At 43.6% G+C, this 23,499-nt stretch overlaps 1 protein-coding gene across 1 annotated transcript in view; it reads right to left on the reverse strand.

Moving 5' to 3' along the window:
- LOC129711931 (uncharacterized) overlaps positions 1–18,449 on the reverse strand; it is a 54,771-nt gene extending 36,322 nt beyond the window's left edge. The window contains exons 1-3 of the mRNA XM_055659957.1: positions 16,692–18,449; positions 8,606–8,745; positions 3,877–4,040 (exon numbers count right to left, since the gene is read on the reverse strand). Coding sequence (XP_055515932.1) covers positions 3,877–4,040; positions 8,606–8,745; positions 16,692–18,441 — 2,054 coding nt within the window. The 5' untranslated portion in view covers positions 18,442–18,449. The remainder of the gene's footprint in view (positions 1–3,876; positions 4,041–8,605; positions 8,746–16,691) is intronic.
- Positions 18,450–23,499: the final 5,050 nt, after the last annotated feature.

The raw sequence follows: 23,499 nt of genomic DNA on the forward strand, positions 1-23,499 counted from the left end.
GAGCTAGCACATCTTTCCTCAGATATGGTGCCCAAAATTACTCACAATATTCCAATTGTGGCCTTGCCAACCAATATCACTACAGCTTTGGGCTATCTGCTTACTGCCATTAGCAGACAGCAGAGCGCCCATTCTGACGAAGTCCTAATAATAGCAGGGGATTTCAACCAAGCGAGACTAATGACTGTCCTTCCAAAATTCTATCAACATGTGCAATGCCCCACAAGAGGTAAAAACATATTGGACCATGTTTATAGTAACATCAAACATGGATACAAAGCATCGCCTCTCCCCCATCTGGGCCAATCTGACCACATTCCCCTATTTTTAACTCCAGCATATAGACCACTCATCAATATGGTCAAACCAGCTGCTAGGGATATTCAAGTGTGGGCCTGAGGGAGCTTCTGGGCAAATACAGGACTTCTTTAACCGAACCGACTGGGATTTGTCTGAGGACGAGGACATTGACACCTACACCTCCACTATACTTTTTAAAATAAAAAGCTGAGTAGACAATGTCACTAACACTAAACGCATCCGTATCCCTCCCAACAATAAACCATGGATGACCAAAGGCGTCCACCTCCTTTTAAAAGCCCGCAATATGGCTTTTCGGCCCGGCAACAGAGCTGTATAGTGCGGCCAGGTCCGACCAAAACAGGGGCATCAGGAACGCCAAAGCAGCCTATAAGCGAAGGATCGAGAGTCACTTCAACAACTCAGAATCCCGCGCGTTTAGCACGGTATATGGCACATCACAAACTATAAAAACAATACCAACTCATCCACCAGCAATAGTGCCTCTCTGGCAGAACAGCTCAACAACTTCTTTGGCCGCCATGAGAGGAGAGAGACGGTCATGCCCACTACTCCAGCTCCCACAGCAAACAGCCAGACACTCATCATACAGACTGCTGATGTCACCACACACACTCCGGAATGTTAACATATGGAAGGCAGCCAGTCCGACGGAGTCCCAGGACGGGTTCTCAGAGACTGTGCTGTTGAGTTAACTGACGTATTGTCAAAAATCTTCAATCAATCCCTGGCACAATGCATGGTCCCCACACGCCTAAAAACATCGGAAACAGTGCCAGTTCCGAAGCAGACAGCCATAACCTGCCTCAACGACTACAGGCCGGTTGCACTTACACCAATAATTATGAAGTGCCTGGAGAGATTGGTCCTTAAGCACATCAAGGCAACTCTCCCATCAACCCTGGATCCACACCAATATGCGTACAGAGCAAACAGATCAACAGACGACGCCATTGCCACTGCCCTCCATACTGTACTGCTCCACTTAGAACAACGGGGAGCATATGCACGACTGCTATTTGTGCATTACAACTCTGTATTCAACACAATAGTACCCACTAGACTGGTCTCCAAGCTGTCCGACCTAGGCTTCGAACACAACATCTGCCTATGGATTAAGGACTTCCTTACGGACCGGCCGCAGTTAGTCAGGATGGGACCCCACTACTCCCCCACTCTGACACTCAGCACAGGAGCTCCACAAGGCTGTGTGCTGAGCCCCCTCCTCTACTCCCTCTATGCCTACGATTGCATACCAACCCACAGCACAAACACCATCATAAAATTTACAGACGACGTGACAGTGGCGAGGCTGATCACTGAGGCGATAAGTCATCTTACAGGGAGGAAGTGCAGAGGTTAATAGGCTGGTGCTCCGAGAACAACTTAGCACTCAATACAAATAAAATAAAATAGCCCATCATTGACCAGGAAGAAGCAAGGTGACCATCCCCCACTGCACATAAACAGAGAAAGAGTGGACAGAGTCTCCAGTTTCAGGTTTCTGGGCACCCACTTCTCAGCTGATCTCAGGTGGTTAACTAACACGCACTCCCTGGTAAAGAAGGCACAACAACGACTTTACTTCCTAAGATCACTCAGGAAAGTCAATTTGCCACAACAGCTGCTAGTGTCATTCTACCGTTGCTCCATAGAGTGTCCTGACACATGGCATCCTGGTATGGGATGGCAACAGATCTGCGGCTGACAAGAAGGCTCTGCAGAGAGTCATCAATACAGCCCAGAAGATCACCAACACATACCTGCCTGCCCTGGAAGAGATCTATAGCTCTCGTTGCCTGCGGAAGGCATCACGCATACTAAAGGACTCATCTTATCCCGCACTTCACTTGTTTGCCCTTCTGCCCTCACGAAAGCGTTACAGGTCCATCAAATCACACACCACTAGATCAACGAACAGTTTCTACCCCAGGGCCATCACCACTCTGAACTCTGCACTAAACACACAGCCCCCATAGCCAATATTTTGTACTGCCACAACACTATGCTGTGAAATATCGTACATTCTGACGACGTTTTTCATGCAGTTTTTGTTGTTTCCATTGTCGTTATTATTTTTCTGTTACGTTGGAGCTCCGCTCGGGCAGTGCGCCTGAAATTTCGTTGTATGTATTTACAATGACAATAAAGTATTATTATTATTATTTTTAGGATTCAGCCTAAAAAAATCAAAATGACAATTTCAAATATCTGATATACTGCAAGGGAATATTTTACATATGGGTGTTTCCATAAATACAGCAGTCAGTAGTGAAACTGAAGGTCTCCAAAACTTCAGGTTTTTTTTTTTTAATGTTCCATATCCTGTATTTTAAGTAGTATAGATCATGGTGTATAGCCAAAATAATGAGATGAAGCAAAAATAAATACAAAGAAAAATATCAGATGCATCCCTATGTTTTCTTGCCTTTGTGACATTTTTAAAGCAGAATTTAATTAAATGCTTAGGCTAATTTATACCAGAAAGATTACATTCATTTTTGCAATTAAATAACTCTAAGCCAAATTCTGATTATACATGATTTTTATGATTTATCACCCGACGAAATGGTGTTCTGATGCCCCAAGTTTTTGCAGCAGTGTCCCTTTGGTCACGTATAAAATGTGTTAAAAGCAGAGTAGCCATTTTTATATTTATTGTTTCTTTTTATTATTTATATTTTTTGTTTAAACTTTCCATTGAAATACTTATTACTGAATAGAACTTAAAATCATGAAATAAAAATCTAGTTTTCTCACCTATTTTATCGATGTCTCATTTTGTAGTCCCTCCCGTTGTCTGACGTCGTCAATGCTATAATGTTCTTTGTGCACTCGTTGCGATTTTTAAAAAAATTGTAAAGACCCTGACGTGAACTATGGGCCTCGTGCTGACATTTTTTAAGGGAGCTTAGAAATCAGCATAAGAGACAGCGTCTTATATTTCTTATAAAAATTTTTAAAAAGCACATTTTGAAAGTATTACATTTTGGTTAATTTTGATCACAAATTAGCTCAAAAGAATCACAGGTAGGTCCATTTTTAATGCTGTGATATTTTACTATGATTTAATAACTTTCAAATTTGGCCACCCTTATCACATGTTGGTACCCTTATTTACAGAAACACCCATATATATAATTCAAAAAGGCCCTTTTATTTATTGTAAGATAAAAAAAATACGTGTGGTTTCCACACAGATATAGTATCTACAAGCAAAAGATGAAGTCAAAAGGACTAGTAAAAATATTAGGCATTATGAAGGCTCAATTTAAAACAGAGTACTATCAGGAACTCCTACAGCACCTGTAAGAACTGATATACGCTTTACAATCAATACCTAACCGACAATAAAGTATTTTAGGAGATAGTAAAATATAAAACATTTTGATGTCTTATGAATCAGTTTATTGATGTGGATATAGGGATAATAAATTACATAAAAAATAGAATATAGATCAACCTAATAAGAAATGTTGTAAATGCGTCTAAAATAACCTAACATTTGCTTCTCTAAGATCAACCAAATGTGTAACTTAAAAATTCAAACTATACCTGCCACCAAATGCAATTACAGGGCAGTTTTCAGCATCAAGATCCGCTTTCAGTTTTGTAACAAGTACGACAAAATCTGCCACAGCTTGTTCCACTGTCAAAAATTCAATGTTTGCTCTGTCGTATGATTTCTTGCCAAAAGGAAGAGATCTGCCATAATATCGCTGTAGAATAAGGATAGAAAATGTTGTTATGAAATGCAATTTATTTAACCCAACCATAGATGAAAAGCAAGCACTGAATCATCATTTTATTGTTCCTTATTGAAAATTTCAATGCACCAGTACAGAAAATAACAAAAGTTTAAAAACATAGAATAACTGATCATTATTAATTAAGTGAAATGTAAGTAACAATTGTTTCTTACATGAGTTTATATTACCTTAAATAGTAAGCATGAGGTTCAGGATAAATTAACTTATGTCAATTGAAGAATGACACAAACAGCTGGAATAACTCAGCGGGTCAGGCAGCATCTCTGGAGAAAAGGAATAGATGATGTTTCTGGTCGATACCCTTTTTTATTCAATTGAGTTGAGTCAATTCAGCTTTCCTCCTCCAAATCTTTAGCTCATACATATAATTAAGCTCAATAGTATAACTCAAATATGAATTAATAAAAAAATGTCTAGGTTGCAATTTTAATCTACAAACGCCCATGTTTTGGGGATGTGGGAAAGAACCTGGAGCACCAGGATGAAATGCACACGGTCACAGGATAAATGTGCCAATTCCTCAAGAGCAGAACCCGACGTCAGGATTACACCCTGGTCTCTGGTGCAGTGAGGCAGTGACTCTACCGACTGCGCCACTGTGCTGCAGTTTCATTTCTCGGTATTGTTGCCATTGACAAGACCAACATTGCACATGATGAATTTTCCTAATATAGCTGGAGGTAAACCACCTTCCTTATTTTTGTTAGATTACAAGGTCGTCACAATGTGTCTCTGATTTAATAGATTCAGAAGAACTGGAGTATATTCGACTGGATACCAATGTTCAAGTTCGAAACAGGATTCAACAAAAGATAGCACATGGTTATATTTGCCAAAACCTTGAAGAAGTTAAGTGTGATATTTACAGTTCCCAAAATAACAAATAATTTAGCCAGAAAATAAATTTATATTCATGTGCAAAAAGAGTAAACTCATTTATCTGGTAGGTAGAAACTGCAAATGCTGGTTTACACCGAATATAGACACCAAATGCTCGAGTAACTCAGTGGGACAGACAGCATCTCTGGAGAGAAGGAATGGGTGACGTTTTGACCCTTCTTCAGACTGAGAGTCAGGGGAGAGGGAGTTTAGAGATATGATGTGGGTAAGGTGTGAAAATGACAGATTAAAGCAGAGGATGCTAAGGAAATGTAGAATGGTTCATTGTCATTAATCAGAAGGACAGTGAAACTAGTCGGAGAACTGATGATCAAGCTTGATGATCTTGATTGCGCATTATATGGCAGGTATTTTTAAAGAGGTCATGTGATCTAAACGAGAAAGCTAGTAAGCGTAAATGTCCTCAGCTTGACTTAGACTCACAAAAGTTCTGTAACACCTGTTAAAATGCCATTAGACCATCCAAAAGAAGCAAATAAATTGAAAGAAATAATAGTCCTGGATGAACTCAGCACATCAGGCAGCACCTGTTGAGTGAAATCGGTGGACAACATTTTAGGTCAGAATTCTAATGACGTTTTGAATTACATGATTTTAGGTTAACCGATAGCTTGGCCCAGGCTTGGAAGTCTATGCATAAGACCAAGTTTATTTTTATTAAAAATAACATGCTTTATTTCATCTGCAAAATAGTTGAAAATTTTATTAGTTTATTATATTTAAAAGGACAGTGCAGCTCTTGGCTAATTCGCAACAACATCCTCTGAGGATTTGGCACTTCATGTGTGGATACAGTCATATTTTGCTTTATTTTTACCTTACTGCTGCCTCGGCTTAAAATGTACAATTGCAAATAAAATAGTTATTTAAAAAGGTAAAGAAATGGCATACAACTTGACATTTATTTGAAGATTTTGCAGACAATACTAGTGTGTAATGTAGAGTATTGTTATAAGCAATTTGCATACAATAGGCACATTCATGCCAACAGTTATCCTGCATTTCACACAGGTGCCAAATGAGAGTATACAGAATCAAAGTAACGGAAACTATTCCCAATTGGACCTACTTTAAAATCCACAATGAGCTGAATCCATCCAATAATCACTAGATAAGCTAGATATAGCTCATTCACATATGATTATAACATGGATTTGAATTCAAATAAAGCAAACTAATAAATAAGACTATTGAGATCTTAGAATTCTGGCATTCACAGATAAACGGTTTCCTGATCTTTTGGCATTGTTAAACATTCAGCTCAATTGGGTTTTATTATAAGCAAAATGTGAAACACCAAACTGAAACAGATTGAAAATTCTTATTCATCATACAAGGTAACTGTATTTTCCTGATCTGTTCAAATGTTTGTTCAAACAATGAAATGACATGAAACGATCCAAAATACATATATTTCACCAAATCATCCATAGTTATTGATGTGCAATTAGAATATTCAACACTATTTCACAGAAACAAGCCCTATGATCCACAATGTCCATGTCGAACATGATGTCGTCAAACTCTCTTCTGCCAGTATGTGATCCAAATCCATCTATTGCCTGCATATCCTTGTCTATGTAATTAAAACTCAAATCTTGACCATTTCCTCTTTGCACTGCATATTGATTTTAGAAAAAAAAGCTACCACTTACGGCTGTGATTTTTGAGTCCCCCTCCGCTGTGCAGGACATGAGGATTTTTTCCATCGATTAAAAATAACACATTAATGTTTTAAAACATGTTGAGATTCTCTCTCCTGTCAATCATGCCATGAAGGCCACTCCCCTTCTGGTGGGATGAAGGACTATAAAACCCGGAAGTGTGGGCGTGCCTCAGTCTCTGCAAGATGGGGGAGGGAGAGGTCATGACTCAGCCTGAGCTGTGAATAACACTGAACACCTGTCTACTAAACTGTGTGTGGTTTTACTGAACTGTGAGTGCCCTTAATGTGGTTTGAAAATGAAGTTTGAAAATGAAAATGTGTTTGGTTTGAAAATGAAAGTGTGGTTGGTTTGAAACTGAAACAGTGGTTGGTTTGAAACTGAAGAGGTGGTTGGTTTGAAAATGAAAAAGGTGGTTGGTTTGAAAATGAGAAAGGTGCTTGGTTTGAAAATGCAAAAGGTGGTTGAACTGTGCTTATTGAAAAGTGGTGTGCCTTATTGAAAAGTGGTGTGCCTTATTGAGAAGTGGTGTGTCTTATCTATATAATTAAAAGTCTAAACTTGACCACTGTTTGCACTGCATATTGATTTTAGACAAAAAGGCTACCACTTACGGCTGTGATTTATGGCCATCTTACTCAGAGTCCCCCTCCAGCTGTCATGTCAAGAGGATTTTTCCCATCGATTAAAAATAAAAGAATTAATGTTTAAAAAATGTTGAGATTCTCTCTCCCGTCAATCACACCACAAAGACCACGCCCCTTCCGGTGGGAGGGGGAGGGACTATAAAACCCAGAAGTATGGACGTGCCTCAATCGCCGCAAGATGGGGGAGCACGAGGTCACAGCTCTCTGTCTGATCTGTGAATCAACTGAACACATGTCTACTAAACTGTGAGTGTGGTTTTACTGACCTTTGAGTGCCCATAATGTGGTTTGAAAATGAAGTTTGTAAAAGCAAGTGTGGTTTGGTTTGAAAAAGCAAGTGTGGTTTGGTTTGAAAAAGCAAGTGTGGTTTGGTTTTACTGACCTTTGAGTGCCCATAATGTGGTTTGAAAATGAAGTTTGAAAAGCAAGTTTGGTTTGGTTTTAAAAAGCAAGTGTGGCGCTAATTGAAACGTGTGCCTTTGGATTGTGGCGCTAATTGAAAAGTGTGCCTTTGGACTGTGGGGCTAATTGAAAAGTGTGCCTTTGGACTGTGGCGCTAATTGAAAAGTGTGCCTTTGGACTGTGCGGCTAATTGAAAAGTGTGCCTTTGGACTGTGCGGCTAATTGAAAAGTGTGCCTTTTGACGGTGCCGCTAATTGAAAAGTGTGCTCTTTGTTCCTCTCACCTTAAAATTATGCCACCTAGTTTTTGAGATTTCCTCTGTGGGAAAAAGGTTCTGGCTATCTACTCTATCTGTGCCTTTCATAATTTTATATACTTCTCTCAGGTCTTCACTCAACTTCGTCAATGTAGAGAAAACAATGCAAAGCTTCTCCAACTCTCCTATAGATAATACCCTCCAATACATGCAGCGTACTGGTAAACCTCATCATCGTCGGCAACCCTTCATATCCATCCTGTAATGAGACAACCAGAACTGCACAATATATTCCAAATTCTGCCTTATGTAGATGAAAGTGTTGAACAGAGGTGCAGAGGCAGCCAAATCATGTTCATCAGTTATTGAAGCAGAATTATGCCATTCGGCCCATCAAGCCTACTGCGCCATTCAATCCTGGCCAATCTCTCTCTCCCTCCTAACCCCATTATCCAGCCTTCTCCCCATAGCCCCGACAACCATGCAACATTAAGTACCATTAACTTTGTAACCAAGTTAAATCGGCCTGGCCCTGTAGGAAATTTACCTACTTCTGTGACTTGCTATTCTTGTCAATCGTATCAAATGAAAACATAAAAATACTATTAAATTACTTTTAATGAACTAGGCTTGGATAAAACTTACATGTTCAGCAAAAATGACGAGAGCTTGCTGCTCTGTGGCTAGTTCAGTGATGAACTTGGAGCTATTAGCAAAGTCCCATACATCACCTTCATTTCCAGTGTACAGGAATATTGGCCCAATGCCTTTGTGCCAGAATTGATCTGAAAAATTAAAAAGAATTGCTGTACAAACATCTTTCTCAGTACAGATCTTCTAAAACCCCTGTCCCACGGTGCGAGTCCACCCACGAGTTATCCGAAGTTAAAAACAAATCAAACTCGCGGTAATCACATAGAATGAACGTAGCGGGAACGTTCTTAATTGGCGTAACTTAGCGACTCGTAATGCCAACGGCAGGTACTCGGGAAACATGTTAACTCGTGAAAAATTTTCAACACGTTGAAAGATTTCCACGAGTCAAATATACTCTTTAAGGAAAATTTTGAAACTTTTAAACTCGTTGTAATACCGTAGTAGCCCGTGAATTTACCGTAGTGACTCATGAGTTTACCGTGGGTACTCTTACAGCTGGACAGAGAAAAAAAAGGTGAGTAAAAAAAGGTTGGCCAAGTCTGCCTGTCAGGAATGATCCCCTGATGCTGGAGACACCTGTGGGAATCTCACCTTGGCCTTTGGAATAGAGCGGGTAATCGCATTAAATTCAAAGCATTTACAGCGCAGACTATTGATACAATCCTCATAATATTTGTCGAATGGTTCAGAACTGGTCATTAAACAACCGTTGTTTGAACCCATGACTCGATGAGAAATGAGTGGCAAAAACACCTGAAGGATTGTGAGATAATGATCATGGATGACTTTTAATGGAAAGTCCACATATACAGATAGACAGCCAAGAAGAACATAATATCTACACTCAGATGGACTGGCAGATGGAGGAGATAGGAGTTGGGGAAAGAGAGGAAAAGCCCAAGATAAATACAGGGAAAGGGATATTTGAAGACAGATGCTGGAATCCTGAAACGCATGTCAAAACATTTAAAAGGTATAAACACATAGCAAATAGGTGCAGGAGTAGACCATTCGGCTCTTCGAGCCAGCATTGCCATTCAATATGATCAAGGCTGATCATCCAAAATCAGTACCCCATTTCTGCTTTCTCCATATATCCCTTGATTCCGTAACCTTAAGAAATTTAACATGGGAGGCTTTTTATAGTGAAAAAAAAAACTGCATGACATAATTTTTATCACGTGATGATTTTTCCACATGTCGGTAGTCGTTGTTGGCTCAAGAGTAACTCGGGAGAGGAACTTGGTACATCGCAGAAATGAGAAGTAAACGGCAAACTTAGACTGTACACTGACAATGACAATTAAAGTTGAATCTGAATCTGAATCTAAACGTGGGAACTCGTTTAAACTCGTGAACATAAACTTGGAATCTCGTAGAAAACCACAAGTTTGATTTTGTCTTTAACTCAGGGTAACTCGTGGGTGGACTCGCACCGTGGGACAGGGCTATTGGTATAAATATGCTAATTACAGGATAAACCTTAGATTTTATTTTTTTTGTTTCAAATATTCAACATCTGCAGTTTTAGCCCAGTTCTTTTGAATGAGGGAAAACGTTGTTGATTTCCAATCCAACGCAGGAGCCTGTCCCTCAGCTGTACTTTTGTATGTTCTATGTCCAGAATGGACATGGTGAGCCAAAGGGACTGTTTCTGGGCTGTGTAACACTGAGTATAGGTCCAGACTGCTTCATCCATCATCAAAAGACCCCCCCCCCCCCCAACCTCACAATCTGGTTGCATTGCCTCTATTGCAAGAATATTATTTTAGTGAGACCAGTATCAAACATAATACCAGATGAGGTCTTACCAGGAACTAATTTAACTGCATTCATATCTCTTCAGTCTCAAACTCTATCCTCTCCTGTAAACAGCAACATACAGTTTGCCTTCTTAAATGCATAATATATGTGCATGTTAATGTTCAGTGGACCTTTACTCAGTGTCACACAGCACAGAAACATTGCGGTAAAGCTCTCCTGCACTCTCTCCAAAGCCTCCACAACCTTCCTGTGACCAGAACTATATGTTTAACTCCAAATGCAGCCTAACCAAAGTAAGGTGCTGTCTGTAAGGAGTTTGTATGTTCTCTCTGTGACCACGTGTGTTTTCTCCGAGACATTTGTTTTCCTCCCACACTCCAAAGACAAACAGGTTTGTAGATTAATTGGCTGGGTAAATGTAAATATTTTCCTTAGTGTATGTAGGATGGTGTTAATGCGCAGGGATTACTGGTCGGCGCGGTCCCGGTGGGCCAAAGGGCCTGTTTATGCACTGTATCTCTAAACTAAACTATAAAGCTGCATCATGACCTAATGATTATTATACTTAATGCCCAAACCCATAAAGCCAATCATGCCAATCGCCTTATTTGCCATTCGTATATCCACTGGCGTTGGCAATTTCAGGGAGCTATGAACCCCAAAATCCCTCTGTTCATTTATGCTGTAAAGGGTCCTTTCATTAACTGTATACGTTCCCCTTATATTAGACTTCCCAAAGTGCAGCAACCCATACTTGCTCAGATTAAACTACATCGTCCATTTCACCATCCATTTTTATAGCTGATATATATCCATGATAGCCTTCCCCACTGTTCACAATTCCAGCAATCCTGGTGTCATTTGCAAACTTATTAACTCTAAGTCTGAAGAAGGGTCTCGACCCAAAACGTCACCCATTCCTTCTCTCCAGAGATGCTGCCTGTCCCGTTGACTTACTCCAGTATTTGTGTCTACTTTCGATTTAAACCAGCATATGCAGTGCTTTCCCACAGCATTCAGATAATAATCTGCCTTCTTGTTCTTGCCACCAAAGTGGATAACCTCACATTTATCCACATTATACTGCATCTGCCATGCATCTGCCCACTAACCAAACCTATCCTAATCATCCTGCAGCCTCATAGCATCCTCCTCGCAACCAACACTGTTACCCAGCTTTGTGTCATCCGCAAACTTGGAGATGTTGTATTTAATTCCTTTGTCTAAATTGTTAATATATGTTGTAAATACGTAACAGGGGTCCAGGCACTGAGCCTTGTGGCACCCCACTAGTCACTGCCTGCCATTCTGAAAAGGATCCGTTAATTCCTGCTCTTTGCTTCCTGTCTGCCAACCAGTTCTCTACCATGTCAATACTCCACCCCCAATACCAGGTGCTCTAGTTTTGCACACCAATCTCGTGTGGGACCTTGTCAAAGGCTTTTTGAAAGTGCAGATATACCACATCCACTGGCTCTCCATTATTCATTCTACTTGTTACATCCTCAAAAAATTCCAGATTAGTCAAGCGTGATTTCCCTGTCATAAATCCATGCTGCCTTTGACCAATCCAGTCACTGTTTTCCAAATGCACTGCTATTACATCTTTAATAATTGACTCAAGCATCTTCCCCAATACTGATATAAGGCCGTTTTCACTCTCCCTCCTTTCTTAAAAAGTGGGGTTACATTTGCTACCCTCCAGTCCACACAAACTGATCCAGTCTATAGAACATTGGAAAGTGATCACCAATGCATCCACGATTTCGAGGGTCACCTCCTTGAGTACTCGAGGGATGCAGACCATCAGGCCCTGGGGATTAATCTGCCTTGAGTCCCAACAGTTTGCTTAACACCATTTCCTGAATAATGTTGATTTCCTTCAGTTCCTCCCTCCCATTGGATCCTCGGTCCCCTAGTATTTCTGGGAGATTGTTTGAGGCTTCCTTACTGAAGACAGAACCAAAGTACTTGTTTAACCGGTCTACCATTTCCTTGTTTCCCATTATAAATTCACCTGTTTCTGACTGTAAGGGACCTACATTTGTCTTCACTAATCTTTTCATCTTCACATATCTATAGATCCTCTTCACATACATGTATGTCCACGTCATTTATATATAATCACAGAAGTCACAGCACAGATCCATGCAGGACCCGACTGGTCACAAGACATCCAGCCTGAATAATTGCCTTCCACCACAACTTTGACAGGTTGGGTGAGTCGGCAGATGCATGGCAGACGCATGGCAGATGCAGTTTAATGTGGATAAATGTGAGGTTATCGACTTTGGTGGCAATAACAAGAAGGCAGATTATCTGAATTGTGTCAAGTTTGGAAAAGGGAAAGTACAAGATCTGGGGTTCCTTGTTCATCAGTCGCTGAAAGTAAGTATGCAGGTACAGCAGACAGTGAAGAAAGCTTATGGTATGTTGGCCTTCATAACAAGAAGGGTTGAGTATAGGAACAAAGAGGACCTTCTGCAGTTGTACAGGGCCCTAGTGAGACCACACCTGGAGTATTATGTGCAGTTTTGGTCTCCAAATTTGAGGAAGGACATTCTTGCTATGGAGGGAGTGCACCGTAGGTTCACTAGGTTAATTCCCGGGATGTCAGGACTGTCATATGTTGATAGAATGGAGCGGCTGGGCTTGTATACTCCAGAAGGATGAGAGGGAATCTTAATGAAACATATAAGATTATTAAGGAATTGGGACACATTAGAGGCAGGAAACATGTTCCCGATGTTGGGGGAGTATAGAACCAGGGCCACAATTTAAGAATAAGTGGTAGGCCATTTAGAACATAGATGAGGAAAACACATTTCACCCAGAGTTGAGAATCTGTGGAATTCTCTGCCTCAGAAGGCAGTCGAAACCAATTCTCTGGATGCTTTCAAGAGAGAATTAGATAGAGCTCTTAAAGATAGCGGAGTCAGGGGATATGGTGAGAAGGCAGGAACGAGGTGCTGAATGTGGATGATCAGCCATGATCACAGTGAATGGTGGTGCGGGCTCGAAGGGCCGAGTGGCCTACTTCTGCACCTATTGTCTATTATCACTCTAAACCTATCCCATCTATGTACCTGGCTAAATGTTTCTTAAATGTTGCGATAACACCTGCCTCAACTACCTCCTCCGGCAGCTCGTTCCATACACCCACCACCCTTTATGCAAAAAAGTTACCCCTCAGGCTCCTCTTAAATCTTTCCCCCCCTCACCTTAAACCTAAGTTCTCTCATTATCGATTCCCCAACTCTGGGCAAAAGATTATGTGCACTTACCCGATCTATTCCTCTCATGATTTTGTACACCTTTATAAAAGTCCTAGCCTGCTCAACCTCCCCGATAGCTCAGGCCCTCAAGTCGTGGCAATATCCTTGTAAATCTTCTCTGCAACTTTTCAAACTTGACATCTTTCCTATAACACGATGCCCAAAATTGCTCAATGCTCCAAATGTGGCCTCATCGATGTCTTATATAACTGCTACATGTCCTCCCAACTTCTATACTCAATGCTCTGACTGATGACGGTCAATTTGACCAAAACCCTTTGTCTATTACCTGTGACGCCACTTTCAAGGAACTATGTACTTGCACTCCAAGATCCCTCTGTTCTACACTCCCCAGAGCCCCACCATTCTCTAGGTAGGTCCTACCCATGTTAGACTTCCCAAATGCAACACGTCACATTTCTCTGCATTCAATTCCATCAACCCACCTGCCCAACCGATCAAGATCATGTTGCAATTTTTGACAATCAACTGCACTATCTATACCACCCACTTTTGAGTCATCTGCATACTTGCTAATCATGCCATGTACATTATAATCCAAATCATTGATATCGATGAGAAACAGCAATGGTGCACAGCATCGAGTCCTGAAGCACATCACTAGTCACAAGCCACCAGTCTGAACAGCAAACTTCCACCATCCCCCTTGTTTCCTTCCATGAAGACAGTTTTCTATACATTCAGCTATCTCTCCTTGGATCCCATTAACTCTTACCTTCCAGAGCTGCCTACCATGTGGAACCTTGGTCTAATGCTTTGCATACAACCAAGTCACTGAGAATCCCATGCACCTTAATTTTCTGGATTAAATTAAGGTGCTGGATATTATTAAACACATTACTAAAATGCACATAAACACTATCCACCACTGTCCTGCCCTCATCAATCCCCTTTATCACCTCCTCGATCAAGTTAGTAACACATGACCAGCACTGTACAAAGCCATGCCTGACTCTTCCTAATTAGTCCATTCTCTTCCAAATGTAAGTAAATGCTATCCCAAGAATCCTCTCCAATTGCTTCCCTACCACTGATGTGAGGCTCACCGGCCACCGAACTAAAAAAGATCAGAAGTGCAAAAAGGGGCCAAGAGATAGCTCTGGCGGGTGGCATAAAAGACAATCCCAAAAGATTTTATGAATACATAAGGGTGAAACGGGTAACTGGTGAGGGAGTGGGACCTCTCAGGAATAAAAAGTCACCTCTGTGTGGAGCCACAGGAGATGGGCATGGTCCTCAATGCGTATTTCTCCTCTGTATTTATCGAGGAGAAAGACAGTAGGACAGAGGAAATTGGAGCAGTCACTGGAAGCGACATGAGAGCAGTCAGGGTTACCGTCGAGGAAGCACTGAAGGTACTGTCGTGTTTGAAGGTAAACAAATCTCCAGGACCTGATCAGATACATCCAAGGACATTGCGGGAAACTAGAGAGGAAATTGTGGGAGCTCTGGTTGAAATTTAGGAGTGGTCCTTAAATACAGGAGAGGTGCCAGGGGATTGGAGGGTGGCAAATGTGTGCCTTTTTTCAAGAAGGGCTGCAGGGAAAATGCTGGGAACTATAGGCCGGTGAGCTTAACATTGGTAATTGGTAAGTATTCTGAGGTATAGGATATACAGGCATTTGGATGGGCAAGTGCTGATTAGGGACAGTCAGCATAGCTTTGTACGTGGGAGGTCGTGTCTCACAAATCTGATTGATTTTTTTGAAGACCTGACCAAAAAGGTTGATGAAGGCAGAGCTGTAGATGTTGTGTACATGGACTTTAGTAAGGCGTTTGACAAGGTGCCGCATGGTAGGCTGCTCTAGGTTGGATCTCATGGGATCCAAGAAGAGATAGCTGAATGGATAGGAAATTGGCTCCATGGAAGGAAGCAGAGGGTGATGGTGGAAGGTTGCTTCTCGGAATGGAGGCCAGTGACTAGTGGTGTGCCCAGTGTTCAGTGCTGGGCCCGTTACTGTTTGACATCTACATCAATGACTTGGATGAGAACATACAGGGCAAGATTAGCAAGTTTGCTGATGATACAAAAGTTAGTGGTTTTGCAGATAGTGAAGATGGTTGTGCACGATTGCAGCAGGATCTGGATCGATTGGCCAGGTGGGCTGAAGAATGGTTGATGAAATTTAATACAGGGAAGTGTGAGGTGTTGCATTTTGGGATGTTGAAGGGCAGGACCTACACAGTAAATGATAGGTCTCTGGGTAGTGTTGTGGAGTAGAGGGATCTAGAAGTACAAGTGCATGGTTCCTTGAAGGTCGAGTCGCAAGTAGATAAGGTGGTCAAAAAGGCTTTTGGCACTTTGACCTTCATCAGTCAGAGTATTCAGTATAGAAGTTGGGAGGTCATGTTGCAGTTGTATAAGACTTTGGTGAGACCACATTTAGAATATTGTGTTCAGTTCTGGGCACCATGTTATAGGAAAGATATTGTCAAGCTTGAAAGGGTTCAGAAAAGATTTACGAGGATGTTGCCAGATCTCGAGGGTGTGAGCTATAGGGAGAGGTTGAATAGGCTGGGTCTCTATTTCATGGAGCATAGAAGGATGGCGAGATCTTATAGAGGTATACAAAATCATGAGAGGAATAGATCGGGTAGGTGCACAGAGTCTTTTATCTAAAGCAGGGGAATCGAGGACCAGAGAACATAGGTTCAAGGTGAAGGGGAAAATATTTAATAGGAATCCGAGAGATAACATTTTCCCTCAGTGGATGTATGGAACAAGCTGACAGAGGAGGTAGTTGAGGCTGGGACTATTCCATTGTTTAAAAAAGTTGGACTGGTACATGGATGGATAGGACAGGTTTGGAGGGTTATGGGCCAAGCGTAGGCAAGTGGGACTAGGGTAGCTGGGACATTGTTGGCTGGTGTGGGGGAGTTGGGCCGAAGGGCCAGTTTCCACATTGTATCACTCTATAATTCCCTGGGTTCTCTCGACCTGGAGATGAAGGACAATACCAGCACGTTCAGGATGGCAAAATGTTAAATAGCAGAATAAAAGAGACCTTTCACACCTGTAATAAGGTAGCGCTGACGATAAGTTTTTTGATGGTTATTAAAACGAAAATGATCGATAAGTTGGTCAAAGTACGCTTCCTTGAATTCTGGTTCTTGATTTGTCTTTTTCTCATTTTTCTCATCTTTTTCAGCCTTGTCAGGTTTATCGTGGATGCTTATGACTTTGTTGTCGATGTCAATGATTGTTTCAATTTCTCCAGGCTCTATAGAACTGACGGTGGTGCCCGTGGTTTGGGTGCTCGTACTTTGGGTACTTGTGTTTTGGGTACTCATGCTTTGTGTGCTCGTGCTTTGGATGTTTGTGGTTTGGTTGCCCGTAGTCTGGTTGCCCGTAGTCTGGTTGCCCGTAGTCTGGTTGCCCATGGTCTGGTTACCCGTGGTTTGGGTGTCAGTGGTTTGGGCGCCCGTGGTTGTATCAGCGGTAATAATATGAATCGCCACCGGAACCTCCGTCTCCATCTGGGATACGTGTGGGTTCAGATCAACTTCTTTAATCAGAAGGTAAACCTGTGGGGTCTCGGTATGGTTAGCAGGAACTTCGGTGAAGGGAAGTGGCAACAAAGTGCTTTGTTCCTGATCCTCCCCTTCATCGTCCACTTTCACCTCCTGGTCGATCAGGGCCTCCTTCTTGGCCTTCTTGTACACGCTGTTATTCTTGGGCTTCTTGGGAGCGGTTTCTGGTTTGGGTTTCTCGGGCTCTGCTCCTTCCATATCTTTGGGCTGCTCTTTCTTCTGCTTTTTCGGCGGGCTGCCAACTTGCTGTTCGCTGCGGCCCAACTTCATTTCCTGACGGACCGGCTCCATTTCATGATGGACCGGCTCCGGGGTGTCCGCCAACTCGATGACGATATGGGGCTCCTTCCGCTCGGTGGTTTGGTTGGTGCTGCTCTTTTGGGTGGTGTTGTTGATGGTGGCCTCGCCGTGCGCCGTCACCGTCTTCACTATCACCAGCGGCGGAGAGACGGCGACGGGGGGGAGGGTGGTGGTGGTGGTGGTGGTGGTGGTGGTGGCGGTGGTGGTGTTGGTGTTGGTGGTGATGTTGACCATCGTGGTGCTATTGCCGAGATTCACCGAAATCTGCCCCGTACTCGGCGTCACCTCCACTACCACATCCTCCTCCTCGACGGCGTGCTGTGGCGACGGCGACTCGGTCTCTGGCGGCTCGGTCTCCGACGGCTCGGTCTCCGGGGGCTCGGTCTCCGGGGGCTCGGTCTCCGGCGTCGCGGTCTCCGGCGGCAAGGTGGTGTCGGCCGCGCCGCTGTCGCTGATTTTGATGCGGTAGGGGTGCCAATCGTGATCGGGCGCCTGCCCGGCCTGTTCGGCCGCCGCGCTGTCGTTGCCCGCCACGTCTTCCATCTCGATCTCGATCTTAACCGGGTGCGGGGCCGGGGTGTTATCGTCGGTGTCGGTGTCGGTGTCGGTGTCGATGTCGGTGCCTATGTCGGATTCGGTGCCGGCCGCCGCCCCAGCCGCCGCATCCACCTCCGCCTGGGTGGCGACGGTCGTGGCGCTGGTTGTGTCTTGCAAGTCCACGTCGATCACCAGCGGCGGCGTGGTGCTGCCGGATCCGCCCGTGTTGGTCTTATTGATGCTGATAGCTATGGCGGTGTCGGCGCCCTCGTCGGAAGACTGCGCCGGCTTCTCCCCGCCGATCATCGGAGCCATCCCGGGCAGAATGAAGAGTTGTGCCGACGGCACGCTGAGCGCCATGGCAAGGAGCAGCCCGAAGGGCCCTCCGCACTTCATGGCTCGAGCTGGAGCCCCTCGTGTGACCCGGCCCGCCCGCACGTGACCAACTGTCAAACCATTGTTGTCACGCGCTGCGTGCAGGCGCGCTCCCTAACCGTCACCCCTCCCCGCCCCCCCATCACCAGGCCTGGCATCACCTCGCGGCGTGGGCATCGCGGCCCGCGCGGCTGCCGAAGCACCGCCAACCGTAGGGCGGGACAGCCCCGCGAACCCGGGCCAACGAGCTGCAGTCGATGCTAAGCCGGGTAAGGTGGACGGCTCCTCTCAGGTGCTCCGGTGGATGTGTAGCAAATAACTAACTGCAGATGCTGGTTTAAATCGAAGATAGACCAAAAAACAAAATACTGGAGTAACTCAGCGGGACAGACAGCGGCACCTCTGGAGGAAAGGAATGGGTGACGTTTCGGGTTGAGACGCTTCCGTGGATGGTTCCTCTCACGGAGTTGGTGGATAGTTCCTCTCAGGAGGTCGCCGGTGGATGGTTCCTCTCAGCAGCACCCTGGGTTGCTTCGCTCTGGAATAAATATAATTCACTGACATGGTGTGCTAATACATAGGGCGGCATGGTGGCACATCTGGTAGAGCTGCCGCCTCAGAGCGCCAGAGACTCTGAATCGATGCTGACTTTGGGTGCTGTCTATGTGGAGTTTGCACGTTCTCCCAGTAACCGCATGGGTTCCCTGTTGGTACTCTGGCTTACTCCCACATCTAAAAGACATGCTGGTTTGTAGGTTAAGATGTTACGCTGCAGTGCCGACGAAGGCACGATACGGAAAAAAAATGCATCTCCATCGAGGTAAGAGTTTAGAAAAGGTTTCCCCCCCAACCCCCCTCCCCCCCACATAAAACAAGCTAAAGAACACTAAAAACATACACATACCAATAAAACAACGAAGAAGAAAGGGACAGGCAGACTGTTGGCGAGGCTGCCATTGCTGGGGCCACCCTTGGACGAGCCCACCAGGCGATCCCAGGCTGCTCTTGGCTCAATTACCCACCCCAGGTCAGCTCCTGATTAACATTGTCAAATCACTGGTTCTCCTGCCAGTTAGCAGAGAAAAGCACTACACCATGTTGACTGATCAGCCACGTGCACAGCATGTGGAGGGAGGGAGTCCTGTGCTAAAACCTCCAAGAAGGCACCCAGTCAGAATTATCATTTTAATTCCTTCCCAGGATGTCAACAACTTTGCAGCACATTTCAATTGACTACATTTTCCTTGGACTGAGAGGCGTGTCGGGTCATTTGAGAGACCAGGTAAAATCGAGGACCAATGGATGTGGATCTGGAGTTACAGATAGCCCAAGCTGGGGTATGATCAACACTTCTCCTTCTCTAAAGGATTTTGGTAAATTAGGTGGAACTTTATAACAACATTGATATTTTTCATATTTATTCAATTAAGGTAATGTAAATGCATGACTACATTGATTGAATTTGAACTAACACTGAACTAATGTAATCGACAACCACTTTTCTACCATTTCTATTAAATTTGGCATGGGTTGTGCTGTATTTACAGCAGAGAGTGGATTTAGCTGATGTATGGTTTAATCCAGATGCATCGGAAGCCAACATTGGATGTACATGTGTGTGTCGTGACAGCGGGTAAGCATTCAACTGAAGATTCAATGTTTATCTGTTGTAAATGGCAAACAGACTAGCAAGCAGAGGAGGTCAAGATCAAATAGAGCAAGTTTGTACTTTCCCAGTTAAAAGAAAGTGCAGAAATAAGTGCTATAACTGACTAAATGGGTGAGGGAAATCCCCAGCCTTGCAGAGGATCATATTTTCAGTGAGTACTGTACCTGGAACTACCCTGGAGCCTCTATTGCGCCCAGAAACATGGTCGGGGGGGGGAGGGTTGCAAATTAAATTGAAGTGCACCAGACTATGACCCTCACCCCCACTCCGTATTTACTTCTGGCCAATGTACATTCCCTAGAAAATAAGGTTGAGACATTAGAGCAAAGTTGCTTTATCAAAGCGAAATGGGGGAATGTTGTGTGGTCTGTTTCACAGTCATGGATCACCCCCTGCTCCACAGACTCAACCATCTAACCTGAACATTCTCTATTTATCATATGGACTGGACAGTGGCATCAGAGGGAAAAAGAGAAGCAACGTCATTTGCCTCCTGGTAAACTCTTAGTGGTGCTCAGAAATAGCAGTCCTGTCTTACTCTCTGCACCTGGAATATCTAGCAGCCAAGTGTCGTCCCTTCTACCTTCCAAGAGAGATATAATTATTTACATTCACTCACGGTGCCCTCCATAATGTTTGGGATAAAGACCCATCATTTATTTATTTGCCTCTGTACGCCACAATTTGAGATTTGTTATAGAAAAAAATCATATGTGGTTAAAGTGCACATTGTCTGATTTTTATAAAGGCCATTTTTATTCACTTTGGTTTCACCATGTAGAAATGACAGCAGTGTTTATACAGTGTTTATAGTCCCCCCATTTCAGGGCACCATAATGTTTGGGACACAGCAATGTCATGTAACTGAAAGTAGTCATGTTTAGTATTTTGTTGCATATCCGTTGCATGCAATGAATGCTTGAAGCCTGCGATTCATGGACCACCAGTTGCTGGGTGTCTTCTCTGGTAATGCTCTGCCAGGCCTGTATTGCAGCCATCTTTAGCTTATGCTTGTTTTTGTGGCTAGTCCCCTTCAGTTTTCTCTTCAGCATGTAAAAGGCATACTCAATTGGGTTCAGATTGGTTGATTGACTTGGCCAATCAAGAATTGACTATTTTTTAGCTGTGAAAGACTCATTTGTTGCTGTAGCAGTATGTTTGGGATCATTGTCTTGCTGTGGAATGAACCCCAGGCCAATGAGTTTTGAGGTATTTGTTTGAACTTGAGCAGATAGGATGTGTCTATACACTTCATAATTCATTATGCTACTACCATCAGCAGTTGTATCATTAATGAAAATAAGTGAGCCAGTATCTTCAGCAGCCATACATGCCCAGGCCATATCGCCTCCACCACCGTGTTTCACAGATGAGGTATTTTTGGATCTTGGGCAGTTCCTTCTCTCTTGCATACTTTGCTCTTGCCATCACTCTGATATAAGTTAATCTTCATCTCATCTGTCCACAAGACCTTTTTCCAGAACTGTGGTTGCTCATTTAAGTACTTGGCAAACTGTAACCTGGCTATCCTATTTTTGCGGCTGAAAGTGGTTTGCATCTTGCAGTGTAGCCTCTGTGTTTCTGTTCATGAAGTCTTCTGCAGACAGTGGTAATTGACAAATCCACACCTGACTCCTGAAGAGCGTTTCTGAACATTGAATTCTCTAATATTAAGTAACCATCTCATACTCCCTCTTTACCCCCTTCATCCTCCCTAGTGGTTTTACCAGTTTTCCACATTATTTCTCTGGAGATCAGAACTTCCCTAACCAACAATGAATTAACCTTGCAATGCCCTACCAGAGGTCATTTGTAGCTGGCCCTGATTGGTCCTGGTCTTTTCTCACCAGCTTTTCATTGCCCCTCACCACTCCCTTTCTAGTCTGAAGAAGACTTCCGACCTGAAATGTCAACCATCCTTTAAAGATCCCCAGAGATGCTGCCTGACCCACTGAGTTACTCAAGCTTTGTACCTATCTTTGGTATAAACCAGCATCTGCAGTTCTTTGTTTCGACACTGTCTGCAGTGGAGAAAGCATTCCACCCATCACCTTCCAGTCTCATTCTCCCCCCCAACCCCCACCAGGATGGGTGCAATCTGAAGAAGGGTTTCGGCCCGAAACGTTGCCTATTTCCTTCGCTCCATAGATGCTGTTGCACCCACTCAGTTTCTCCAGCTTTTTTGTGTACCTTCGATTTTCCAGCATCTGCAGTTCCTTCTTAAACACATGGGTGCAATCTGGCTGAGTGGATTATGAAGGGCACTCTAATAATATTTGAGAAATATCTAGATGAGCACTTGAATCACCAAGAAATAGATGGACAAAATGTTGGTAGGTGATATTAATATAGATAGGTCCTTGGTGGATTGCATGAACACGGTGGGCCGAAGGAGCTAGTTTCAGTGTTCTCTGACTCTGTCGATGGCTGTGGCATCAACAAATAAGCATCCTGTGTGTTGCTGGATTCCCCGTAGAATCGGTGTGAAAATCCAGCACCATTCTCTGTGACATGCGCTGAATACACCGATCAGGTGATCCAACCCTGCTCTTGTGAACGGCCGCAGCTCGGTCCGAGTTTCTAGGACAACCTCCGAGAACAGCCTGGGAAATGCAACGCTCGCGTTACAACGAGCATACTCCGGCAACAGTGCAAGGGAACGAGTAACGGTGCGGGCAGATCGTAGGTGGATTCGATTTGTCTGCCGCAATGCAGCGAGCACAAAACAACGTTTGGAAAGTAGAATTTGAAGCGGGAGGTGGTCAGAAAGGGGAATTTCCTCAAAGATATTTGAAACGTGCCTGAGTTTAACTTGGAGGAGAGGACGGGAGCGAATCCTTCTAGTCTGTCTGCAGTGAGTGGATCTTTTCGTGTCTTGCAATTGATCATCCACTGGGTAGGTTCCGAATATTGCAACTTTCCCCCCTGATTTATTCCCAAACTTTAGGTGGCTTCTACTATGATTTCCATGGTCTCACCCCTTAGTTACTAATCTTGTTTACAAACGACTCATGTTTCTATAGTTGGGTGTGCCGATGATAAAGTTTCCCATCATCAGATCTGTGCGCAACATATGGATGAAGTTTTACGCAGAATTCTTACCGGTAAACGTCGATGGTTGGTGAAGCGATATCAATCAGAACGAAATTCATTGGGCGTCAGGTCTCACAACGAAAAAGGCGCTATTTAAACGCAGTTAGTTAAATTGCCGCTGGGCATAAATCGATTCTGCTCCCAATTCATTGATCTGTACTGTCGATAAACTGGACAGTGATTTAACTAGAACACAGTTGCGAATTCGGTACAGAAGGATTTCACAGCAAGGAAGGAGAAATGATTTAGGGGCATTATTGTAGCCAGGCATTGTCCATAGGATGAAAGTGGCACTTCTGTTGAGTAATGTTTAGCTT

The sequence above is a fragment of the Leucoraja erinacea genome, chromosome 31, assembly GCF_028641065.1.
Source record: "Leucoraja erinacea ecotype New England chromosome 31, Leri_hhj_1, whole genome shotgun sequence".
NCBI lineage: Eukaryota > Metazoa > Chordata > Chondrichthyes > Rajiformes > Rajidae > Leucoraja > Leucoraja erinaceus.